Consider the following 25,417-nt stretch of genomic DNA (forward strand, 5'->3'; position numbering starts at 1 on the left):
CCCAAAAAGCAAAGAAGAGATGCCAAGATCTGCAAACAAAAGCAATAATAGCTTCTATTTGACAGCCAAGCTCCCAGAAAGCTCCTATGGCAAGGGCAGTGGGTTTCTTAGTAACAATCTCACTCCACACACTTATGTACCACTTAAGATGTGAATATTATCATCTGGTAGTTCAGAAAAAAATTACATCGTTTCCAAAAAGAGAGCTATCCCACCCACAATAATATGGGTATACTATGATGCTACCTTAGACACCAAGTAATCAAGTACATAACTGTTCCACAAGTTCAGCTTGTGTTCACACTTCTTTTTGTAGGACTGACTTGAAATTAAGCTACCAATCAGTCCAGGAGTAGAATACTTCACAGCTTACACCCATTAACAGATTTACAAACAACAAAACCCAAAAAAACCTTTTGGAGGAACTTAGCTGGCTCAGTTGGTAGAACACGTAACTCTTTATCTCAGGGTCCTGAGTTCAAGTCCCACCTTGGGCCTAGAGCTTACTTTAAAAACAAACACCACCTTTTGAAACATTTTCTTTGCAGTGCCTCTCTTTGGCCCTTTCTCCTGTCTGCCTATTCTAGATCCATTTGGTTCTCTGCCTTTACCTACTTCGTAAGTTAGGACACATGATGCAGACAGTGATTTGCTGGAATCTTAGACTTTTTTTTCATTGGCAGCCAATTCAACTCACCAAATCCTTCATCAAAACCTACTCCTAATGGTTCTATCCCTTGCCCCTCGCCAGTGCCCTCTCCTCTTTCCAAACATTCACTCTTCTCAAGCTCCGCACGACAGCAGTGCCCCATCTCACTCTCAGTGGAAGGCCTTGATTTTATTCCCTCTGTGAAAAATGAGGCAATCAGCCCTTAGGATTATCTACTCCTCTGCTCTTGCTGCCTCCATCGAACTGGCTCTCATTCTCCTCCTCCTCTTATTTCACGAACATCTCTTCGTTTATATGTGATAGAACCAAAGGTAGTGACACTAAAACTTTATCCATTTTTCCATCTACATCCTCTATAAAGCAAATTGTTCTGCATCTGGACCAAAATAATTGCATATGTACCTGGACAGCCTCTGGACAGTCAGTTGATCTTAGCTTAGTATAGCCTCATTCTGATTCATCCAGGACAAAGGAAAGAACTCAGGTTTCCATATTTGTATTAAGAAAATGGTGATTGAACTGCCAGTAGGAGATGCTACTTTCTTCTTTAATGTCTATGATAACAGATCAGATTTTTTTCAACTAACAAGTTCAGCCAGAAATTCCCAGAGGGATTAGTCTTGGACTTTAGAGGGACTTACATATGTGGATGGTTCTTCTTTTTGTTCTAACACTTAAAGAACTACTTTTTCATTACAGTTGCTATTTTGGCACTAGGCAAAACAAAAAGGCTTATTAAATCATAGAATTTCAGAGCAAAACTTTAATACTTGTACAAAACTGCAGAGACTTGGAACAAGTAAAGTCATTAACAAAGTTATAAATGTGGTTTTTAACAAATTATAGAAAACTAGAATATCCTCAATTACATTTTTATTGAAAAATAGTTAATGTGTAATATACAATATATACATTATTTTTTAAAAAAACATGTTATTGGTGAAATGATGAGCTTTCATACAAGGATCACTGAAGTTTCACTCACTCTTAGCAAAGTGGCACTTTTATTTTCCTAGGTGAACATTTTGTTTAAAAATGGAGTCTCTAGAAAGAAAAAGAGAGAAATAAAGGGAGAAAGAAAGGAAGAGGTCTTTAGTGCCCTCTGGTGAAACTTCCTGAGACTGGGTATCCAAAAAAAGTAATTCCGCTCATGAGGGAAGAAAGTTAAATAGCAGAATTACTACCTGTTCACATTTGACAGAATGTGATTTGCTGCCTTGGGCAACCTCAGAGGATGCCTTGATCTCAGGGAAAGTGTTCCAACTACTGACACTCAGCCCAGCTGAGTGAAGAAAATACTTTCTTCCTAAATTTTCATTGTCATTGCCTTCTTAAAAAAACAAAAAACTGTCATATTTTAAGTGGGAGAAAAAATGTGGGAAAGGTTACAATCCAGACCAAAAAAAAAAAAAAAAAAAAAGCTATAGGACAGCAAAAATTATAGCTAAAACTTAGCAAGAAGAGCTCCTTTAGTGGTCCCTAACTCTTAGCCCGGTCTTCATAATGACGGATATCACTGTCCTAGCCGACTCTATGTGTACAGATTCTGGGAGAAAATGACCTTTTCCTCAGATTTCAGGAAGCAGACCTATTCCAGACGAGGGCCATTCTAAATGTAAACATCAACAGAGTCTAAGTTCATTCTCCAGACCAAATACTTTGGACTTAAGGTTCTTCAGTTCTCCTTGTAGCTTATGTGCCCGTCTATTGCTGTCACGCACCTCACACAGAATGGCAAGATCCTGGTTTGCCTGGGCATTAAGTGTTGCCTAGAGATTGGAAAAAAAAAAAAGAAGAAGAAATGATTATAGCACACGCCAGGGGAAGAAATCGGTCAGAAAGGCTGGGCTCTCTGGCTCCTTTTTGTGAGACTTGTAGTACATAAGAGAAATCCAGTCCTTAGTTTGCTTAACGACTAACTAAAAGAAGGAAAATGTAGAGTACAATTAAAGCAGAAAAGGCGTGAGACTCTTGGCTTTCCCACATAGCAGTAAAGAAGCCATGGGACAGAGATCATAAATAATGAGTAAAAAAAGACACTGATATGAACATTACTGGTAAATTTGCCAAAGAATCAAAGAAAGCATCTCTTCTTTTCCACAATTGACCTTGTTTGGCACATAGCAATCATTGAAGATATGTGGATGACTGGTTAAATCTCCTTAAGAAGGATCCTGAGGCAACCTGGATTCTAAATAAAGCTGTGTTTGATAGGGAGAAATTACTTCACTACTCAATTACTCACTTTCTCCACTGGTAAAATAGACACAGTTCTTGTACTCTACTTCTTTTTAAAAAAAAAAAAAAAAAAATTTTTTTTTTCCAACATTTATTTATTTTTGGGACAGAGAGAGAGAGAGCATGAACGGGGGAGGGGCAGAGAGAGAGGGAGACACAGAATCGGAAACAAGCTCCAGGCTCTGAGCCATCAGCCCAGAGCCTGACGTGGGGCTCGAACTCATGGACCGCGAGATCGTGACCTGGCTGGAGTCGGACGCTTAACCGACTGCGCCACCCAGGCGCCCCCTTGTACTCTACTTCTTGAACGGGGAAGGATGAAGCTTTCTGCTAAGTTTAGCTAAGACAGAAGTACACTGATGCAATCAATGATTTCAGTCTACTTAGTCTTCCCTCTGGTGTGTACTCGCTAAACTGATTTTAGTGAGGTGTGTCTACACATTTCTCTTCTGAGGAGGCCTCACGGCCACGTCTCCTCACCTGCACCCCTTTTCTCCCTCTTGGTCATTCAGAATTAGCAATTACCTTATAGAGTATTTGCTCCAAGTCTTTCAGCCTCTGCCGGAGAATCTTAATATCTGTCTTAAAGCCTTCTACTTCCAAGATACGCCGATTCTCCAAGGCCTCATAGCGTTTTGTCATCACCTGTAAGCGCCTCCCCATCTTGTTAGTGCGATCCTAAATATAGGGACAGGGCAAGGCATTTTTGAAGATGAGGGAAGCATTCCCCAAACCATCTGCACTTCCCACTCCATCAGAGGTGGCAGAGAATTTTGTACCTTGAAGATCTCTCTCCTCACTCTCTCTTCCTCACGAATTCGGGCAAGTTCTTCTTCTAGGGAAATGCACTGCTCTTGATACATGTTGGACAATTTTTTCTCTTGTACTAACTTATCTTTTAGGGACTGCAGGTCAGAAGGAGAAAAAAATTACAATTTTGGTAATTCAAATAGCACTTAGGCAAGGAAAGAAAGGATTTCCCTAAGTCTAAAACGAGTTAAGGAACAAGACAGCAAGGAACTTTGGAGAGAATGTGAAAGCCTCTTATTTCTAGAGGACTCTCTCAACCTTTTTCTGAAGTGTACATAGTAGAAATTCTTTAAAATAAAACAAATATCTTGGATCTGAGAAGAATCAGATAATGGAGCTCAGAACTATCTCAAGTAAGACATTACAATATATGTTTTGGGACACACTTCTGAAGTTTTTCTTTATTTAACTTTCAATTTTTTTTTAAGTTTATTTTTGAGAAAGAGTGAAAGCACAAACAGGAGAGGGGCAGAGAGAGAGAATCCCAAGCAGGCTCTGCACTAATAATGCAGAGCCTGATGCGGGCTTGATCTCACGAACCGTGAGATCATGACCTGAGCTGAAACCAAGAGTCTCATCAGACAGAGCCACCCAGGCGCCCCTGAAGTTTCCTTTAAATAGAAACAACAACAAATATTATATATGTTCCATCAAGCAGCCAGAAGATCTACAAAAACCTAAATCAGATGTTTCTTCCTTACACACAATCCTTCAAAGAGGTACAATGTTTACAGCTAAATTATTCTCACCAGGAATGTAAAGGCCCTAGAAGGCATCCTCCACAACTGGCTGCTGCCCCCACTCCCCAACCCATCAACCTCTTTGCTTTCCACTTCCTTCTTGCTTATTCCTCTATGACCACAATGATATTCTCCCTCTTCCCTGAACATACTTTTCTTTTTAAATTAAAATTCTTGTAAAGTAGGGTCCACGCCCAATGTGGGGCTCGAGCTCATGAAATTGCTCTACCGACTGAGCCAGCCAGCTGCCCCTCCCTGAACATACTTTAAATTTGCTTTTCCCTCTGCTTGAAATGCTCATCCCCTAGGTCTGTACAACAGGCTCTGTACCATTTTAGGTCTCAGCAAAAACATCAGACATTAACAGAGGGTCCCCGTGCTTCCCTACGAAAGTAGACTTTTAGCAACTACATACAACCTTCATACAATCTTTTTAATTCCTTAATACCACTTACTTTTTAATAATCTATCATTTTTTAAAAATGTTTATTTAATTTTGAGAGAGAGAGAGACAGCGAGCAAGAGCTCGGGAGGGGGAGGGGCACAGAGAGAGGGAGACACAGAATCCGAAACAGGCTCCAGGCTCCAAGCTGTCAGCACAGAGCATGACATGGGGCTCAAATTCACGAACTACAAGATCATGACCTGAGCCGAAGTTGGACGCTTAATTGATTGAGCCACCCAGACGCCCCAATCATTTTCTTTGTTAATGTTTCCTTCTTACCCATTAAAGTTTTTTTTATCTATTTAAGTAGTCTCTACATCCATGTGGGGCTCGAATTCATGACCCCAAGATCAAGAGCCACATGCTCTTCCAACTGAGCCAGCCAGATGTCCCCATTCTCACCCATGAAAATGTAAATGCCATGAAGGCAGGCCTGGTCTAACTTATCTACTGTTGTAGCTCCAGAGCCTAGCCCGTAGTAGGAGTGTTATAAGTATTTGTTCAATGAATAAACGAATCAATCAGTAGTTTAATTTTCTAAATATGCAAACACTGTAATGATAACACTACTCTTTGAAAACTATTTCTTGGAGTGCCTGGGTGGCTCAGTCAGTTGAGCGTCCAACTCTTGGTTTCAGCTCAGGTCATCATCTTACGGTTCGTGGGCCCGAGCATCACATCGGGCTCTGTGCTGACAATGTGGAGCCTGCTTGGGATTCCGTCTCCCTCTCTCACTGCCCCTCCCCCACTCATGTTCTTTCTCTCTCTCTCTCTCTCAAATACATAAACTTAAAAAAAATATATTTCTTTTTACTATTATTTTTTAATGTTTACTTATTTTTGAGAGAGAGAGAGTTCACGCACGAACCAGGGAGGGGCAGAGAGAGACGGAGATAGAAGATCCCAAGCGGGTCCATGCCGACAGCAGAGACTCCAATGTGGGGTTCAAACTTGAGAACCATGAGATCATGACCTGAACCAAAGTTGGATGCTTAACTGACTGAACCACTCAGGTGTCCCAAAAAAACCTATTTCTTGAGGCTGCTGCTGTAACAGCTTTGGGAACTGAATGAATCTTGTATGACAATTCTCAGGTTCTTTGAAATTCTCTGAATTCTTTCAACTTTTCCAGAAAAATTAACAATTTCTATAAGACATAAGAAAACTACCTTAACATATTCATTTTGGTGATGATGATTCTCATGAATGACTGGCCAAACGTTTCTAATTTTATCTTCTTTCTTCTTACATTGCATGCTGTATTGCTTAATCTTTGACATCAAATGATCCTTTTCAAGCATCCATGACTTCTCTTTATTTTGGTTTTCAAATCTGAGTTGCAAAAAGTCTTTGGTGCTCTCATAGAGAAGTTCTTGGGTGTGATGGAGACTGAAAGAAAATACAAATGTGGACACGAAGAAGCTTACATGGCACCTATGACACATAGTTATTCAGGCAAAGGGAAGATATAGGCTCTTTAAAAATTGTGAAATCCGTGAATTCTGTAAAATATCATTAACACTTTTAAAAACACACTTAATCTGGTCACTGGCAATCTTACATGTTTTACAAGACAAAATGTACTGTACTTACCCTTGCTCACTGGCTAACAGACTGGGCTTTATAGATATTTTCCTAAATTTCAGGTTATATAATTAAAAGACCTATAGAAATATTCGCACATAGCCTGCACAAATGTGGACTATTCCCTGACTGAGGGTGAACACAAGTTCTAAAATGTCAAAGAGTTTTGCTTTTGTTTATGCTGTGCTCCACACGTAAACTGCCTGGTATCAAATCTTATCCTTTTCTCAAGATCAACTTCCTCCATGGAGACATCGTGGCAACTTTAAGCCCATTTAGTTTCTCTATTCTCCAAAATTCCATGTCAGTTTAAATCTCTATGCCTGTACTACAATCCGACACTTGCTTATATATGATGCTGTTTTAACTATCAAAAGGCATATTTTCCTTTTTTTTCTAAGTTTATTTATTTTTAAGGGAGAGAGCATGAGTGGAGGAGGGGCAGAGAGAGATGGGGGGCCAGAGGATCTGTACTGATAGTAGCAAGCCCAATGTGGGGCTAGAACTCAAGAACTGTGAGATCATGACCTGGGCTGAAGTCAGACACTCGACTGAGCCACCCAGGTGTCCTTAAAGTTTATTTTGAGAGAGACAGAGACAGAGACAGAGAGACAGAGAGAATCTCAAGCAGGTTCCATGCTATCAGTGCAGAGCCTGACATGGAGCTTGAACTCACTAACAAGGAGATTGTGACCTGAGCCGAAATCAAGAGTTAGACGCTTAACCAACTGAGCCACCCAGATGCCCTATTTTTCTTTTTCTTTTCAAAAGATTTTATTTTTAAGTAATCTCTATACCCAACGTGGGGCCCAAACTCACAACCCCAAGATCAAGCACCACATGCTCCACCAACTAAGCCGGCCAGGTGTCCCACCGTGCGTATTTTCTAACCTGAGTGAAAGCTTATACCTTATTTATCATTTACTTTTGCACTACTACCACCAGATTTTCAAGGACAGTACCAGCTACTAAACAGACACAAAGTACTGAATAGATTCTCGCCGACTACTGAGATTTTGGAATAGACGAATGATGTTCTATCTTCAAAAAAAAAAAAAAATCTATCTAGAAGTTAGCAGTTCATCAGTTTAACATCAACACCTAGAAAAATACTGTATCAAATGATCAAACTGCTTGCAAAGAATATGAAATACCATGAGGCAATCACTGTAATTTTCCACTGACCAAATAATGTCAGACACACTCAGTTCTTTTCATGAGTAATAGGATACGCAGAGAAGGGAAAATAATAGCATAATGCAGGCACAAAGCAGGATAACTGTCACCAGATGAATGTATATATGTTCAGGTATACATGTATGTGTATAAAGAAAGAGATTGATTCAGTTACCACAAGGATCTCTCTTGCTTTCAACAAGTTATTTTATTCTATCTTACATTATGTTCTCAATTACAAAGTGGGTGAGTAGGATCTTGTTAATGTATAAGTGGTTTGAAAGAGACCCAAAAGACAGTCACTAATGGCCTTGGATTTCATGCCATTCAATATTCTTAGGATGATCTATCTAATGTAAGGGATTGATCATGTGCTCAGATATGTAGATGATGTTAAACCAGGATGGTTATTAATATTCTAGAAGACAATTGTAAAATTACAAATTACTATGAAAATTTAAAAACACCGTTCCCTAGGGGCGCCTGGGTGGCTCAGTCGGTTGGGCGACCGACTTCGGCTCAGGTCATGATTTCGCGGTCCGTGAGTTCGAGCCCCGCATTGGGCTCTGTGCTGACAGCTCAGAGCCTGGAGCCTGTTTCAGATTCTGTGTCTCCCTCTCTCTCTGACCATCCCCCATTCATGCTCTGTCTCTCTCTGTCTCTAAAATGAATAAACGTTAAAAAAAAATTTTTTTTAATAAATAAATAAATAATGAAGACACTGTTCCCTTAAAAACAATTAAAATCCAATGAAAACTGAAAATGCTATGCATAAGGCCAAAATACCAAAAATAAAAATGAAGGTGGAGGAGTGCTGGCCAAATGCAAACATACTGCTGTGTTCAAAGAAACAGAGCCGGCAAGAGCCAGAAAGCAGTTCCTACTCTGCAGCGGCCAGAAATCTTAATTTAAGTATCACATCCAATTTTAATCCCCATACTTTCAAGTGGAGGAAGAGGCACTAGAGAAGTTTAAGATGACAATAAAAAAAAATAAAGCGATGAAAAACGTAACATGAAAAAAAAAATTTAAATGTAGAATGTTTAACACAGAAAAGAAGCAGTAAGGTGCAGTTTGATAAGGATCACCAAGTACTCAATGTTTATTGCGTGCCTATTGTGCATACAGGGCAGGACAAGAGTTGGACACTTAACCAACTGAGCCACCCAGACGCCCCAGGACCGTCCACTTTTAAGCCACTCAGAAAAATGCAAAAATCTGTCAGGTACAGCTTTCTTGAACACTCACCTTTTGGTAAGCTCTTTGATTTTGTCCTGATTTCTCTGTTGATGCACTTGTATTTCCTCAATGCGAATCCGTCTATCCTCTATGAGCCCTTCAACTTGCTCTCGAGAAAGCCTGGTCTGTTCCTCCAGCTGAGCCTGCAGCGCTTCCACCTAGGTAGGCCAAACGGGGTGTGGCATATCCACTCCTGCTTTGCTTCCATTTATTTATTACCTCTAAAAGCCAGCCTTGCTCCAGAAAAGTGTAAAAAGCCAAACAAAAAACCCACAAACAAAAGCACAGCAGCAAAACAAATAGAAGAAAAATCTTAAGTGTTCTCCTTTTTATTTAATGTCTTATAAATGGGGTTAGGCTACAAAAGAGCAAGCTCTGTCCACACTAAACAAAGCATCTACATCACACACAAAAAGCTAGAAAATACAGTTTCCTCTACCCTAAGATTCTCATCTTTTCACTATCTCCTATTTTGGAATTTTAGGACTGTCTTCCTCTTAAGAACCCCTCGTTGCACAGAAATAGAATGACTCTTCTTCATTTTTCACTTTAAAAGGTGGGGCAAAATCAGTATAATGTAATTTCCTTCTCTGATTCTGGCTGTCATGACTCCAAATGGAGATACTAGCCAAAGGCAGAAACTGTCATTTAAAGCAACACACTGCTCTGTTGTTACTCCTCCCCAGTAAGGACAGGAACTTGAGTGCAACTAGATGAAAAATCCTGGTTGCAAATGATACACAATTACCAGATGGTAATAGGATGATTCATGACTTTCCTAGGCCAATGTACCTTTAAAAAAAAAAATTATTTATTTTTTGTGAGAGAGTGCAAGCAGGGTGAGGGACAGAGGGAGAGAGGGACAGAAGATCTGAAGGTCACAGCACAGAGCTTGATGCAGGGCTCGAACTCATGAGCCATGAGATCATGACCTGAGCCGATGTCAAACACTCAACCAACTGAGCCACCCAGGCACCCGTAGAATACATGCACTTAAATAAACTGATTTACCCCCCCAGAGGTCAATCTATCAGCACAGATCCCCTAGGCCAATCACAAAGGGAATTCTTACTGTATGATAGTTTTGTTGGGTAAGGCTTTGTATATAAGCTGAAGGAATAGAAGGTTCAGAATAGCGTTCTAGAATGGCTCAAAAAAGAATAATGGTTTTAAGATATAAAATAATTTCCTTGGAAATTAGGAACAACCTATATTTTCTTTATCACTTGATGAATAGATGTAACATGCATGTAAGAAGATATTTACATGATAACAAAGGTATGCTACACAAAGCTAAAGTTGTGGACAGAAACTGTTCTGGTCTGCCAAAATAAATTCTTTACCTGCAGGGTAAGTATTTGTATGTCTCCCTGGTATTGCTCAGAACTTTCTTCTTTCTCTCTCATTGCTGGTTTTCTTTTGCTTACTTTAGAATCTAAAACAGAAAGCAAAAATTAATCAAGACCCTTACCTAGTTTTTCTTAGCTATTTGAGCATCAACATTAGCTCTGCAGAGGAGTCTGGTTGGGTTTACCTGTAAGAGAAGAAAAGGAAGAAGAATGAAAACATCCAATGGCTATAGTAATACTTTTTCAAATGGGAATCTCTCTAAAGGAACTATGCCAGGATGTCTTCTGGATAATAATATTCACCTTTCTAAAGAATAAACACTAAATTTTCCTTTGGAGTTGTATCTATACTCTTCATAAGATATTATTTAATCAGAAAAGGTAAGGAATAAGGAAAACTAAGTCTAAACATTTGGTTGTGATTTATCACCCAATTTTCTAAAGATGGGGATTTTAAAAATAAGCAATGCTAGGACCCTGCCTGCACCTGCCAGTCAGAGGCCATTTATCGGTGGGGTGGAGCAGCACTTCCCAGGAAGGGGGGTGCACAGAGCAGGACCCTTTAAGGCATCAGGGTTTAAATCCCAGCCTAGCACCAGGGAGGCGTCAGAGTCAGTAGAGCAGGACAAACCGCCTCGTTCGGACCCATGTGGCACTGAGAGGAGGCCCTTTGGTGGGGTGCCCAGAGCAGGACCCTTTAAGACATCTGGGTTTGAACCCCAGATGAGCCCAGGCATGGGAGACTGTGGAGCAAGAGAGAGAGGGAAAAAAATAGCCCCACTCCCACTGTGCAGTACTGTGAGGATGGCCTGAACAGAGTGGTTTGGGACACCGGGGGTCTGGGAGGAGAGCCTGGGATGTCACCATTTTTCTTCCCATCACCAAAAAGGTGGGGCCTCAGGGAACCGACAGAGGGCCCACAGTGGAGGCGGAACCCGCCTACACCAAACCACGCCCCTCTGCACCTGGTAACTGGGTGTCTACCTGAGCAAGATTGACACTAACCAGACCAGACAGCCTCTCCTCCAGACCAGTGCTGCCACCAGTTCCAAGGCACCATCAGATATCAGTCCAGCATTTTTGCATTTTCTGATTTAATTCTTGGATCATTCTTATTATATGCATATATATGTGTGTGTGTGTATTTACACCCATACACATGTATACACACACATATATATGTGTGTGTGTGTGTGTATGTGTGTGTATACATACATATATATATACACACACATATATACATATATATATATACACATATATATATACATATATATGTGTATATATATATGTGTATATATATATATGTTTTCTTCCTTTTCTCCCTCTTATTTCTTCCCTTCTCTAGTCCGGTTATTCTGTATTCTGGTTGTTAGTTTATTTAAGCAGACATATTTAACCTATTCTCTTTATACCTGTTCTATATCTCCTTCTTTATTTTCTTCTCTCTCTGGATTAAGCCATATAGTTTCTCTGCCCAGTTAATTTTCTTTTTTTCCTTTTCCCCGCCCCTGTTATTTCTCTCTTTGTACAGGACAGGGCCTTTTCCACCACCACTGTCCCCTAACCCCCTTTTTTTAAAAAATTTTTTTTCCAGGACTACTTCAATGAACAAATCAAAGCACACCTGGTGGAGGGTCCAAAACATCACTATGAGTAGGGAGATAAAGCAACCAGAGTCACAACAACAGAGAGCACATAACACACTGCAAAAAACACCTCCTGAAGGGCCAGGCCCTGGACAGTATATGACCCCTCTTTAATATAGTAGTGCTCCCAGGTGCAGGACACATAACAAGCTTTTAAAACACATAAGGGACAGAAAACTAGCCAAAATGACAAAATGGAAGAATTTTCCTCAGAAGAAATTCTGACAGCTGAAGAGTTGATAAAAACAGATATAAACACTATATCTGATCAGAATTTAGAATAATAGTCATAAGATTAATCACTGGGCTTGAAAAAAAACATAAAAGACAGTAGAGAATCGATTGCTGCAGAGACCAAGTAAATAAAAAGTAGTCAGGATGAATTAAGAAATGCTGTAAATGAGGTACAAAATAAACTAGATGCAGTGACAGCGAGGATTGAAGAGGCAGAGCAGAGTATAAGTGAAATAGAAGATAAAATGATGGAAAAAGATCTAGCCAAGAAAAAAGATTAAAAAATTCTAGACCACGAGGAGGGAATTAGAGAACTGTGATTCAATGAAACAGAATAATATCTGTATCACAGGAGTTCCAGAACAAGAAGAGAGAAAGGGATGGAAGGTTTACTTGAACAAATTATAGCTGAGAACTTCCGCAATCTGGGTAAGGAAACAGACATTGAAATACAGGAGGCACAGAGAACTCTCTTCAGATGTAACATGAATCAATCTTCTGCACGACATATCATGGTGAAATTGGAAAAATACAAAGATAAAGAGAATTCTGAAAGCAGCTAGGGACAAACAGGCCTTAATCTACAAGGGTAGACACATAAGGATAGTAGCAGACCTATCTACTGAAACTTGGCAGGCCAGAAGGGAGTGGCAGGAAATATTCAATGTACTGAATAGGAAAAACATGCAGCCAAGAATCCTTTATTCAGCAAGCCTGTCATTCAGAACAGGAGAGATAAAGGTTTTCCCAAACAAAAACTGAAGGAATTCATCACTACTAAACCAGCCCTGCAAGAGATTCTAAGGGGAACTCTGTGAGGGGAATGTTGCAAAGACTACAAAGGACCAGAGACATCACAAGCGTGAAACCTACAAATAACACAATGACACTAAATCCATATCTTTCAATAATAACACTGAATATAAATGGGACTAAATGCTCCAATCAAAAGATACAGGGTATCAGAATGGATAAAAAAACAAGATCCATCTATTTGCTGTCTACAAGAGACCCATTTTAGACCTGAGGACACCTTCAGATTGAAACTGAGGGGATGGAGAACCATCTATCATGCTATTGGAAGTCAAAAGAAAGCTGGAGTAGCCATACTTCTATCAGACAAACTAGATTTTAAACTAAAGGCTGTAACAAGAGATGAAGAAGGGCATTATATCATAATTACGGGGTCTATCCATTAAGAAGAGCTAACAATTATAAAGTTTTATGAACCCAATTTGGTAGCACCCAAATATATAAAACAATGAATCACAAACATAAGTAATCTTACTGATAAGAACATGGTAATTGCAGGGGACTTTAATACTCTACTTACAACAATGGACACATCATCTAGGCAGAAAATCAATACAGAAACAATGGCCCTGAATGATACACTGGACCAGATGGACCTGACACATATATTCAGAATTTTTTATCCAAAAGCAGCAGAATACACATTCTTCTCGAGTGCACATGGAACATTCTCCAAGATAGATCACATACTGGTCACAAAACAGCCCTCAAAAAAATATAAAAGAACTGAGATCATACCATACACATTTTCAGATCACAATGCTATGAAACTTCAAATCAACCATAGGAAAAAGTCTGGAAAACCTCCAAATGCATGGACGTTAAAGGACATCTTACTAAAGAATGAATGGATCAATCAGGCAATTAAAGAAGAAATTAAAAAATATATGGAAACAAATGAAAATGAAAACATGACAGTCCAAACCCTTTGGGATGCATCAAAGGCAGTCCTAAGAGGAAAATACACTGCAATCCAGGCCTATCTCAAGAAACAAGAAAAATCCCAAATACAAAATCTAACAACACACCTAAAGGATATAGAAGCAGAACAGAAAAGAAACCCCAAGACAGAAGAAGAGAAATAATAAAGATTAGAACAGAAATAAACAATACAAAATCCAAAAAAAACAGTAGATCTATGAAACTAAGAGCTGTTTTTTTTGAAAAAATAAACAAAATTGATAAAACCCTAGCCAGAATCCTCAAAAAGACAGGACCCAAACAGATAAAACCATGAATGAAAATGGACTTATCACAACCAACCCCTCAGAACTAGAAATAATTATCAGAGAATACTATGAAAAATTATATGCCAACAAACTGGACAACTTGGAAGAAATACACAAATTCCTAGATATCCACACACTACTAAAACTCAAATGGGAAGAAATAGAAAATTTGAACAGACCCATAACTAGTGAAGAAATTGAATCAGTTATCAAAAATCCCCAACAAATAAGAGTCCTGGACCAGTCTTCCCAGGGGAATTCTACCAGGCATTTAAAGCAGAGTTAATACCTATCCTTCTCAAGCTGTTCCAAAAATTAGAAATGGAAAGAAAGCTTCTGGACTCATTCTATGAAGCCAGTATTACCTTGATTCCCAAACCACACAGAGACCCCACAAAGAAAGGAGAATTACAGGCCAATATCCCTGATGAACATGGATGCAAAAATTCTCAACAAGATACTAGCAAATCGAATTCCATAGCATATAAAAAGAATTCTTCACCAGGATCAAGTGGGATTTATTCCTGGGCTGCAGGGCTGGTTCAATATTCATAAATCAATCAATGTGATACATCACATTAATAAAAGAAAGGATAAGAACCATATGATCCTGTCAATAGATGCAAAACAAAATACAGCATCGTTCCTTAATAAAAACCCTCAAGTAAGTTGGGATAGAAGGAACATACTGAAATATTATAAAAGCCATATATGAAAAGCCCACAGCTAATATTATCCTCAATGGGGAAAAACAGAGCTTTCCCCTGAGATCAGGAACACAACAGGGATGTCCACTCTCATCACTGTTGTTTACCACAGTGTTAGAAGTCCTAGCATCAGTAATCAGACAACAAAATGAAATAAAAGGCATCAAAACTGGCAAAGAAGAAGGTAAACTTTCACTTTTCACAGACATGATACTCTACATGAAAACCCGAAAGACTCCACCAAAAAGCTGCTAGAACTGATACATGAATTTAGCAAAGTCACAGGATACAAAAATCAATGTACAGAAATCAGTTGCATTTCTATACACCAATAATGAAGCCATAGAAAGACAAATAAAGAAACTGATCCCATTCACAATTGCACCAAGAATCATAAAATACCTAGGAATAAACCTAACCAAAGATGTAAAAGATCCGTATGCTGAAAACTATAGAAAACTTATGAAGGAAACTGAATGAGACACAAAGAAATGGAAAAACATTCAATGGATTCAAAGAATAAATGTTAAAATGTCAATACTACACAAAGCAATCTACACTTCAATGCAATCCCAGTCAAAATTGCACCATCATTCTTCTCAAAGCTAGAACAAACAATCCTAAAATTTGTATGGAACCACAAAAGACCCCAAATAGCCAAAGTAATGTTGAAAAAGAAAACCAAAACGGGAAGCATCACAATCCCAGACTTTAGTCTTTACTACAAAGCTATAATCATCAAGACAGTGTGGTATTGGCACAAAAACAGACACATAGACCAATGGAATAGAATAGAGAACCCAGAATTGGACCCACAAGTGTATGGCCAGCTGATCTTTGACAAAGCAGGAAGGGGCATCCAATGGAAAAAAGACAGTCTCTTTAGCAAATGGTGCTGGGAAAACTGGACAGCAACATGCAACTAGACCACTTATACCATACACAAAAATAAACTCAAAATGGATGAAAGATCTAAATGTGAGACAGAAAACCATAAAAACCCTAGAGGAGAAAACAGGCAACAACCACTTTGACCTCAGTTGCAGCAATTTCTTGCTTGACACATCTCCAAAGGCAAGGGAATTAAAAGCAAAAATGAACTATTGGGACCTCATCAAGATAAAAAGCTTCTGCACTACAAAGGAAACAATCAACAAAACTAAAAGGCAACTGACAGAATGGGAAAAGATATTTGCAAATGACATAGCGGATAAAGGGTTAATATCCAAAATCTATAAAGAGCTTACCAAACTCAACACCTGAAAAACAAATAATCCAGTGAAGAAATGGGCAGAAGACATGAACAGACACTTTTCCAAAGAAGACATCCAGATGGTTAACAGACACATGAAAAGATGCTCAACGTCACTCATCATCAGGGAAATTCAAATCAAAACCACACTGAGATACCACCTCACACCAGTCAGAGTGGCTAAAATTAACAACTCAGGAAACAACAGATGCTGGCGAGTATGTGGAGAAATGGGAACCCTCTTGCACTGTTGGTGGGAATGCAAACTGGCACACCTGCTCTAGAAAAGTGTGGAGGTTCCTCAAAAAATCAAAAATAGAACTACCCTAGGACCCAGCAATAGCACTGCTATGAATTTATCCAAAGGATATAGGAGTGCTGATTCATAGGGGCACATATACCCCAATGTTTATAGCAGTGTTTTCAACAATAGCCAAATTATGGAAAGAGCCCAAATGTCCATCAACTGATGAATAAAGAAAATTTGATTTATATATACAATGGAATACTACTTGGCAATGAGAAAGAATGAAACCTTGCCATTTGCAGCAATGTAGATGGAACTGGAGGGTATTATGCTATGTGAAATAAGTCAGTCAGAGAAAAACAGATATCATGTTTTCATTCATAGGTGGAACTTGAGAAACTTAACAGAAGACCATGGGGGAAGGGAAGTGGAAAAATAGTTACAAACAGAGAGGGAGGGAGACAAACTGTAAGAAACTCTTAAATACAGAGAACTGAGGGTTGATGGGTCAGGTGGGGTAGAGGGGAAAATGGGTGATGGGCATTGAGGAGAGCACTTGTTGGGATGAGCACTGAGTGTTGTATGTAAGTGATGAATCACAGGAATCTACCCCCAAAACCAAAAGCACCCTGCACACACTGTATGTTAGCCAATTTAACAATAAATTATATTAAAAAAAACAAGCAACACTAAAATTACACTGAACAAAATTCCTAGAATGATTTAAGAACCTCATGCTAAGAGAACAGATCTTAAGAGTTCTCATCACAGGAAAAACAAATGCATGACCATGTGGGATGATGAATGCTATCCAGACTTACTGTGGTGATCATTTCGTAACACAGACAAATATTGAATCCTTATGTTGTACTTTTAAAACAAGTGTAATATGTCAGTTACATCTTAATTTTCTAAAAAGAGGCAAAGATATAAAACTAAGATTTCCATTTAAAAAAAAAAAAAAGAAAGAGACTGAGGCTTAGAATCGAATTAATATTCTGTGATCCCAGAAGTTGTCCAAGTCTGTTTTATGATTTATCATCATGTTAATTATGTATTTTTTATTTTACTTTATTAAAACATCAAGGAAGGTTAAAGGAAAGAAAACTCAGTGAAATCTGAAACCACCAAAGACATCACTATGAATATTCATTATCGTTCCAATTTTAGTATATGTGCTGCCGAAGCGAGCACTGAATATTCATTATCACTACATAGTAGAAAAAATTTCTAATCATGTGCACTATGTTTTTGAATACTGCATCAATGAGAATTTATAATAATGTGGCTAGTACCTGCTCTGAAAGCTGAGGAAAATTCATTCTGTTCACATATACCTACAGGCTGGAGAGTCTTTTGGAAAATGCTGACCTGAAAAGGCAAAAAAAAAAAAAAAGTATAGAATTAGCCTTCCTATAAGATGTCATATTTCACTTTTTAGCTTTATTTCTGTAGGTCAAACACTATTCATATATCAAATTTGTCAAAATTGCCATAATCATATAAGGATGTCATGTATGTGAGATACCAAAGTGGACAAAGTAACAAATTGGATAAAACTCAGTGCTGGTAATACAAACTAAAAAAATTAAATTTCAGAGTTTTCTAGTAATATCTGCTGAAAGAAAGGGGGAGGGGATCCTTGACAAAGGCCTTTAGGAAAATAACGGTAACACCAAAAATGTATATGTAGATACACATAAAGATGCTCATTGAGGCACTGTTTATACAAGTATAAAAATGGAAATACTATACATACACAAATATTTCTATATGAATGGAAAAAGAGTTTTATCTCTGGGATATAGAATTATGCGACACTGCCACTCTTATATGATCGATTTCTCAAATCTATCTGTTTTTAATACAGACCATGCATTACTTTTATTATCAGCAGAAACTTCAGATTAAAAAAGAAACCTGAGGGGTGCCTGGGTGGCTCAGTTGGTTAAGCGACCGACTTCAGCTCACGTCATGATCTTACAGTTCATGAGTTCAAGCCCTGTGTCGGGCTCTGTGCTGACAGCTTGGAGCCTGGAGCCTGCTTGGGATTCTGTGTCTCCCTCTCTTTCTGCCCTTCCCCCACTCATGCTCTGTGTATCTCTTTCTCTCTCAAAAATAAAAAAAATTAAAAAAAAGAAAAGAAACCTGAGTATTGCAACTTGCTCCCACACTAACTCTGCTCCTGCTTTCCTCTCTAATCTCCCCCCAAAACATCTACTCCTCTATGCTTTAGATTTCCAAACAATAGGGGCACCTGGGTGGCTCAGCTGGTTAGGCATCTGACTTCAGCTCAGGTCACGATCTCGGGGTTCGTGAGTTTGAGCCCCACATTGGGCTCTGCGGAGCCTGAAGCCTGCTTCAAATTCTGTGTCTCTCCCTCTCTCTGCCCCTCCCCAGCTCGCACTCTGTCTCTCTCTCTCTTAAATATAAATAAACATTTTAAAAAAATTAGATTTCCAAACAATAAAATGGGGTAAACAATACTACTTCCCAAGGTTTTTTCGGAGAAAAATAAATAAAGTCATAAAACTGTCTGTAATTATAGCAAGTGCTCTGAAAACTTAGGGGTTATGACATTTAATTCTCCTTCTATCTTCTACCAAAGATTACTTACTTTGTTTGGAGGCTCCTTATAAAAATAGGTCACTTCTCCAGTGTCTGTGCCCACAAGGGTCAAGAGATTCTGAATCTTTTCTTGTCTTCTAGCTCCCTGCAATTCTCATAGAGTAAGCACATATTGTGTTCAGAGGAAGTAAATTTTCCTATTTAAAAGACCTCCTTTCTGATTTACTTTTACGACAATGGCAACATCAAATTAAAATTGAGTAAGATATATTTAGACCTTAGCTCTAATTTTTAAAACATCAGGTGTTTATACTAATTCAGAAAGAATGGATCAAAGACCTACATATAAGAGTTAAAACTATAAAACTCTTAGAAGAAAACAAAGTGATATTGGATTTGGCAATGATTTTTTAAACATGATATCAAAAGCAGAAGGAACAAAAAGAAAAATATACCAATTGGACCTTACAAAAATAAAAAACTTTTGTGCATCAAAGGACTATCAACAGAATAAAATGGCAACACTCAGAATGGGAGAAAACACTTGGAAATCACTTACCTAATAAGGGATTCAACCTAGAATATACAAAGAACTCTTAAAACTAAACAACAGTAAAAATCAAAGAACCCAATTCAAAAATGAGCAAAGGACTTGAATAGACATTTCTCTGAAAAAGATACACAAATGACCAATAAACATGTCAGAAAATGTCAACATCACTAATCATTAGGGCAATGTAAACCAAAACAATGAGATACTACTTCACACCCATTAAGATAGCTAGTATTAAAAAAAATAAAGAACAAATGTTGGTATGCACATTCAGTAAGAGACTGAAACCTATGTGCACTGTGGGTGGGAATATAAAGTGGTACAGTCACTATGGGAAACAGTATGGCAGTTCCTCAAAATTATTAAACATAGAATTAACATTTGATTCAGCAATCACACTTCTGGGTATATATACAAAACAACTGAAAGCAGAGACCTGAACAGGTATGTGTACATCAATGTTCACAGCAGTGTTATTCACAATAGCTAGAAGATGGAAATAATTCAAATGTCCATCAATGGACCAAGGGATAAACACAATGTGGTATATACATATAATGGAATATTATTTGGCCTTAACAAGGGATGAAAGTTTGATATGTGCTACAACATTGGTGAACCTTGAAAACATTGTGCTAAATGAAATAAGCCAGATGCAAAGGGACAAATACTATCTGATTCTGCTTATATGAAGTCAAATACATAGATAGAAGGTAGAACAGTGGTTACTGGGGGCTAGGAAGAGGGGACATGGGGAGATACTGTTTAGAGTTTCTATATGGGATGATGAAAAAGTATTCTAGACATGGATAGTGGTATGGCTGCACAATAATGTGAATGTACCTAATGCCACTGCACTATGCACTTAAAAATGACTAAAATGGTAAATTTCATGTTAAATATATTTTACCACAATTTTAAAAAAATTTAGTAGTGGATGCTTCCACATCATGGACCACTGCTCAGATGCTACCTTCAGGATCAAGACACTTCTCACCCAAGAGCTTCTCCAGCAACTGCCCTAGGCTGAAGGCAGCAGCCTTTCCCAAGTCTATATCCCCTCCCTGATGGCAGCCTACATCCAATGAGTGGGGTACAAATGTTCAACCCCTTTGCCTCTGAATGGCTGTCCTGGCCTCAGAGCTCAGCTGAAGCTAACTGTTACCATCGAATCACAGTACAAATTCTTCCTCTGTCCAAATCTGCTCGTAGATGGTATTCCTGAGAGTCTATCTACTAACCATCCTACAGGCATTCGTATCCATCTCAGAGTCTGCTTCCTGGGGAACACAACCTAAGAGAAGGACCATAGAGATATTTATCTTGTTTCGTTTAATTTAGAAACAGAACTCCAATATTTCCCTTCTGCTAGTTGGCACCTGATTCTCAGTCGGTCGTTTTCAGAGTAGAGGCGTAAAGCATGTTCCCGTTCCTGGAAGAGGCAGACCTGCATATCACTTAGGGCTTTCTGCAATTCAGCAATCTCTTCCTCCCTCTGCTGCAAATCCCATTCTAGTTTATGCTGAGGGAAAAAAAAAAGGTAGTTGAAAAGATATTTGACTTCATAGGAGTATCTCTTATTGGGTATGGTGGCTCAGTTCAGGTAGATATATCACAAAGTGAATGGTTTCACCAACACAGAATTCAAATGACAACAGGTGCGTATAGACTAGGGTTTAAAAGCTACAGGGTGAGTGTGACGTTTGCATGTAACATCAAAGCTCTCGTATCTTTTACAGATTACAAAACCCTGTAATGCCAAATGATCTACCTGTTCTAGTCACACCTTTTTTTTTTTTTAATGCTTTCTATGTAATAAGGATTATAAAATTTTGGAAAGACAAAGATAAAAAGGCATGATTTTTGGCTACAGAGCTGAAGAATTTTGTGGGGAAATTGACATGCCAACAATTAAAATGAAATAATTATTTCATGAAAGAGCATACAGAATAAAACGGTAGAGGGGAAAGCACGGCAGGGGTAAAACCTCTAAGGTTTTGGGAAGTCAGGGAATGCAACCAAAAAGTTGGAACTTGAAAGACGAAAACTGTTGGAGACAAGTGGAGGGGGTCATACTCTCAGGAAAGAGACATAAATACACAACCATCAAAGAGCCGTGAGTATCTGGAAAACTCCAAGTACTTCAGTCTTACTGGAGTGGATAGTGAGAGGCAGACTGGGGACTTATGGGGCCGGAGGCTGGATACTGGTAAAGAGTAGCTCAGGGGAGGCGTAACAAGAGTCTGAACTAGTGTTGTGGCAAGAGCGATTAAGCTGTAAGAATGGATCTAGTGACATTAAGGAAGCAGAAGCAATAGCACTTACCAAATGAAGGAAGTAGGGGCTGGGGAGTGCGGCAGGCAACGATACCATTTACTGGACAAAGAATAAAGACAAGTGAAGAGATAAGGGGAAGTGTTAGTGGCATATATGAATGTGTGGGTAGGGGAGCAAAGGGGAAAGGAGCTCAGACGTGGGCATGTTAGCATGGAGCTCAGGGAGAAAAGGGAGTCCCCATCAGTTACTTGGTGTCATCATCGCGGATGTAGCAGTAGAACGAACAAATACGATGAGACCGTATACGGTGGAATCTAGAACTTAAGACAGTTAAGACTAAGGAAAGGGAGTTGTGAATGGAGACTGAGAAGAACTGGGCAGAGAGGTGAAGACAGAACCTAGGAAAGAAAAATGACAGAAACCAAGAAAGGATGAGTTTGCAGAAAAAGGTCAATGGTGACAAATACTGCAAAGGCTACAAAGAGAAGAGATCATTTTGACAAGTAGGTTCTAGAGACCACAGGAGGTACAGTTTTCATGGCGCAATGAGGACAGAGACCAAACTGCAGTCAAGAAGTCGCTGAGAGAGTGATAAAGTCAAACTATTCTAGAAGTGTGGTTGAGAAAAGAGGGTCGACAGGGAAAAGCATAACTACAGAACGGCATTTTCTTCCTTTAAGTTGAGAAAGACTGGAGTATGTTTATATACTGAGGAGAAAAAGCCAATGTCATGCAAGAAGTTAAAAACAGAACATGGAGAGAACAGAGCGGATGAAACAGGGTTTCTTAGGAGGAAGGAGGATTGGGGGCCAGGGACAGTTCTGGATCAATTCACCTTGAACAGGCAGAGACATCTTGCCCCTGCAGCGGTAAAGAAGAAGAGAGATGGACAGAGGTGTAGGTACCTGTGTGTGGACGGGCAGGAAGGGAGTGCATGCGAGGTGGCTGGCATTTCCTTTGTGAACTACGAAGCAAGATTGCCTGAGAGAAGTGGGCTAAGAAGGGGTGGCAGGCTGGAGGAGAGTAAGGGTATGGCACAGGTGAGCACAGGTGAGAAAATGGTTGTACAGTGACTGAGGATACGGATGGATATGTTTACCGTGACTTTATTGCGTAATGATTTGTGACCATTCTAGGAGAACGGTTCTTAACTGGGGGGTAATTTTGCCTATGCCCCCAGGAGAAATTGGGCAGTGTCTACAGGCATTTTTGATGGTCACAATTGGGGACAGGGAGGATGGGGGCAGAGGTGTGCTACTGGTATCTAGTGAGTAGAGGCCAAGGATGCTGCTAAACATCGTACAATGCACAGGACAGTCTTCACAACAAAGAATTACCCAGCCCCAAATATCAATAATGCCAAGACTGAGAAATCCTGCTCTAGGCGAGGAGGTGGTGGAGAACCAGATGAAGTTATAGCTAGGATTTGTGCTATGCAAGCAGAGCAGAAGAATAAGCAAGGGGTCATGTACAGGCAGTACAGCCACTGAAGTGAAGCACAATGGGATTTGGGTTAGAAGGAAGGACATGATGTCAGAAAACTGACAGGCAACACTTAGAAAACCTGAACAGTCGGGATGCCCAGGGGGCTCAGTTGGTTAAGCATCTGACTTTTTATTTCAGCTCAGGTCACGATCTCATGGTTCATGAGATCGAGCCCTGCAACCGGCTCTGTCCTGACAGTGGAAAGACTGCTTGGGATTCTCTCTCTCTCTCTGCTCCTCCCCCACTTGCTCTCACTCCCTCTCAAAATAAATAAACTTAAAAAAAAAGGGGGGGGGTTGAACAGGTGGCTCAGTCAGTTAAGCATCTGACTCTCGATTTCAGCTCAGGTTGTGATCTCACGAGTAAGATCAAGCCCCGAGTCAGCATGGAACCTGTGTGGGATTCTCTCTCCCTCTGCCCCTCCCTGGCTCACATGAGTGCATGTGCTCTCTCTCTCAAAATAAATAAATAAACTTTAAATAAAATATCTGATTATGATACAAGCTGGCACTTCTCTCAGTAATGAATGGACTCCATCAGAGTCCTGAAAGGGCACAATGCGCCATCTCTTTCACCTGTCCTTCACAAGCTCCTTTGTAGAGTTCCAGTTTCTTCAACAGGTCTTCATTTTCTGCCTCACACTCAGCCATCTTCTTTTGGTAATATTCCAGAAGCTCCTGAGAAGGGCAGAGGACAGCCAGACGATCTTGTGTGGAAGGCAAGGGAGTTGACTCCACCGAATCCAAGAAAGACTTTCCCTTCCAGTTGGTGGGACCACTGAAGCCACAGGCAACATCATGTTTGGAGGCAGTTGTCAGCCTATGTGACATTACAAAGGGCATGTTCATTAAACTGTGGGGACGTTTATGAGACATTATAATTTCTTAAATAAAAAAGGGGTTTATGTTCTTAAAGTGCTAGAAGTAAGGTGCTCATAAACCTTCAAAGTTTGATGTTTCAGGTTAGTGACAAATCTTGTGAACTGGTTTCCAAGTATTAAAGGCTTAAAGATAGATTCAAAATACATGTTAGAGGGATAAAAAGATCATTTAGAAAAATGAAACATCACCCAAGTAAGACCAGGTAGTAACAGAAAATGTAATGCTCTTCAGATGCATAGCAACGGAACACTATACACTGTAGTAAAACTGCTACTCCTCTTGTCCTAGAGAAACTCATGCACATATATACAAGCTGACATGTAAGAAAATGTTTATAATGACATTGTTTGTAACAATAAAAACGGTAAGCCTTCCATCCATTCAATAGGATAATGGATAAATTGTGGTATATTCATATAAATGGAACATTATTCAAAGTTATTAGAAACTGTGAATTAGAGATACTCAAATATTACTGAATCACCCAAACAGCATTAAATGGAAAAATGTATGGAGATGCGTATATAGAAGGTACTGCCATTTGTTTAAGATTATAATTTGCAAAATGAAACTGTTCTTAGGAACAAGTATATAAGTGGCAAACTTATTAAGAAAGGGAATGAGAAATATAAGATTCAGGATTAGAAAATAGGCTAGTTAGTGAGCACACAATCATATTAGCATCAGAGACATCTGAATTACACAGACCAAGACTAGACCAGGTCAAAGGTTAATCAAAGGCAAGACAAGAAGTTTAGCAAGTAAGAGCCTTCATCTAAAAGAATGAAAGTTGGAAAACAAATAGCCCAGAAGTGGAGAAACCCTGTGAAAATTAATCCAGTTTGGCTAAATCTCTACAATTTACAACATAACAAAATACACAGCAGTGTGGAGAAACTTTATACCGGAAGCCCAGAGTTGTAGCTAACGAAGGTCATGGTCAACACCTTTAATAAGTGAGCATGTACAGAAGAGATATTAAAATTTACTTTCAGCTATCAGGAAGGAAAAAAAACTTAGTATTTTCTCAATCACTAAAAGCTCATGACAGAAATACTCTTTTACTTAATGTTTCATGTTTTCAAAGGAAGTTTTATTTATAACAACTCTGGGAAATAGGCTAGTAGATGAACTAAGAGGTACTTCTGAGATTCTGCAGTGGGGAGCGATGGCCACGAGGATGAGATGTATCTATTGTGTAGCAATAGCAGAACCGGAATTAAAAGTCCCCTGTTTGTATGCTGATTGTTCCCTCTGTCGTCCAGCATCCA

The 25,417-nt window shown here is 39.2% G+C and overlaps 1 protein-coding gene across 1 annotated transcript in view; it reads right to left on the reverse strand.

Annotated features, from left to right (window-relative positions):
- Positions 1–1,418: 1,418 nt before the first annotated feature.
- Positions 1,419–25,417, reverse strand: part of CCDC77 (coiled-coil domain containing 77) — a 30,658-nt gene continuing 6,659 nt past the window's right edge. The window contains 11 exon segments of the mRNA XM_043561422.1: positions 1,419–2,439; positions 3,434–3,586; positions 3,688–3,813; positions 6,073–6,292; positions 8,912–9,060; positions 10,246–10,337; positions 17,678–17,753; positions 19,000–19,079; positions 19,082–19,095; positions 20,883–21,025; positions 23,841–24,084. Of these exon segments, the coding sequence (XP_043417357.1) occupies positions 2,293–2,439; positions 3,434–3,586; positions 3,688–3,813; positions 6,073–6,292; positions 8,912–9,060; positions 10,246–10,337; positions 17,678–17,753; positions 19,000–19,079; positions 19,082–19,095; positions 20,883–21,025; positions 23,841–24,084 (1,444 nt within the window). The 3' untranslated portion in view covers positions 1,419–2,292.

The sequence above is a fragment of the Prionailurus bengalensis genome, chromosome B4 (assembly GCF_016509475.1).
Source record: "Prionailurus bengalensis isolate Pbe53 chromosome B4, Fcat_Pben_1.1_paternal_pri, whole genome shotgun sequence".
Taxonomy (NCBI): Eukaryota; Metazoa; Chordata; class Mammalia; order Carnivora; family Felidae; genus Prionailurus; species Prionailurus bengalensis.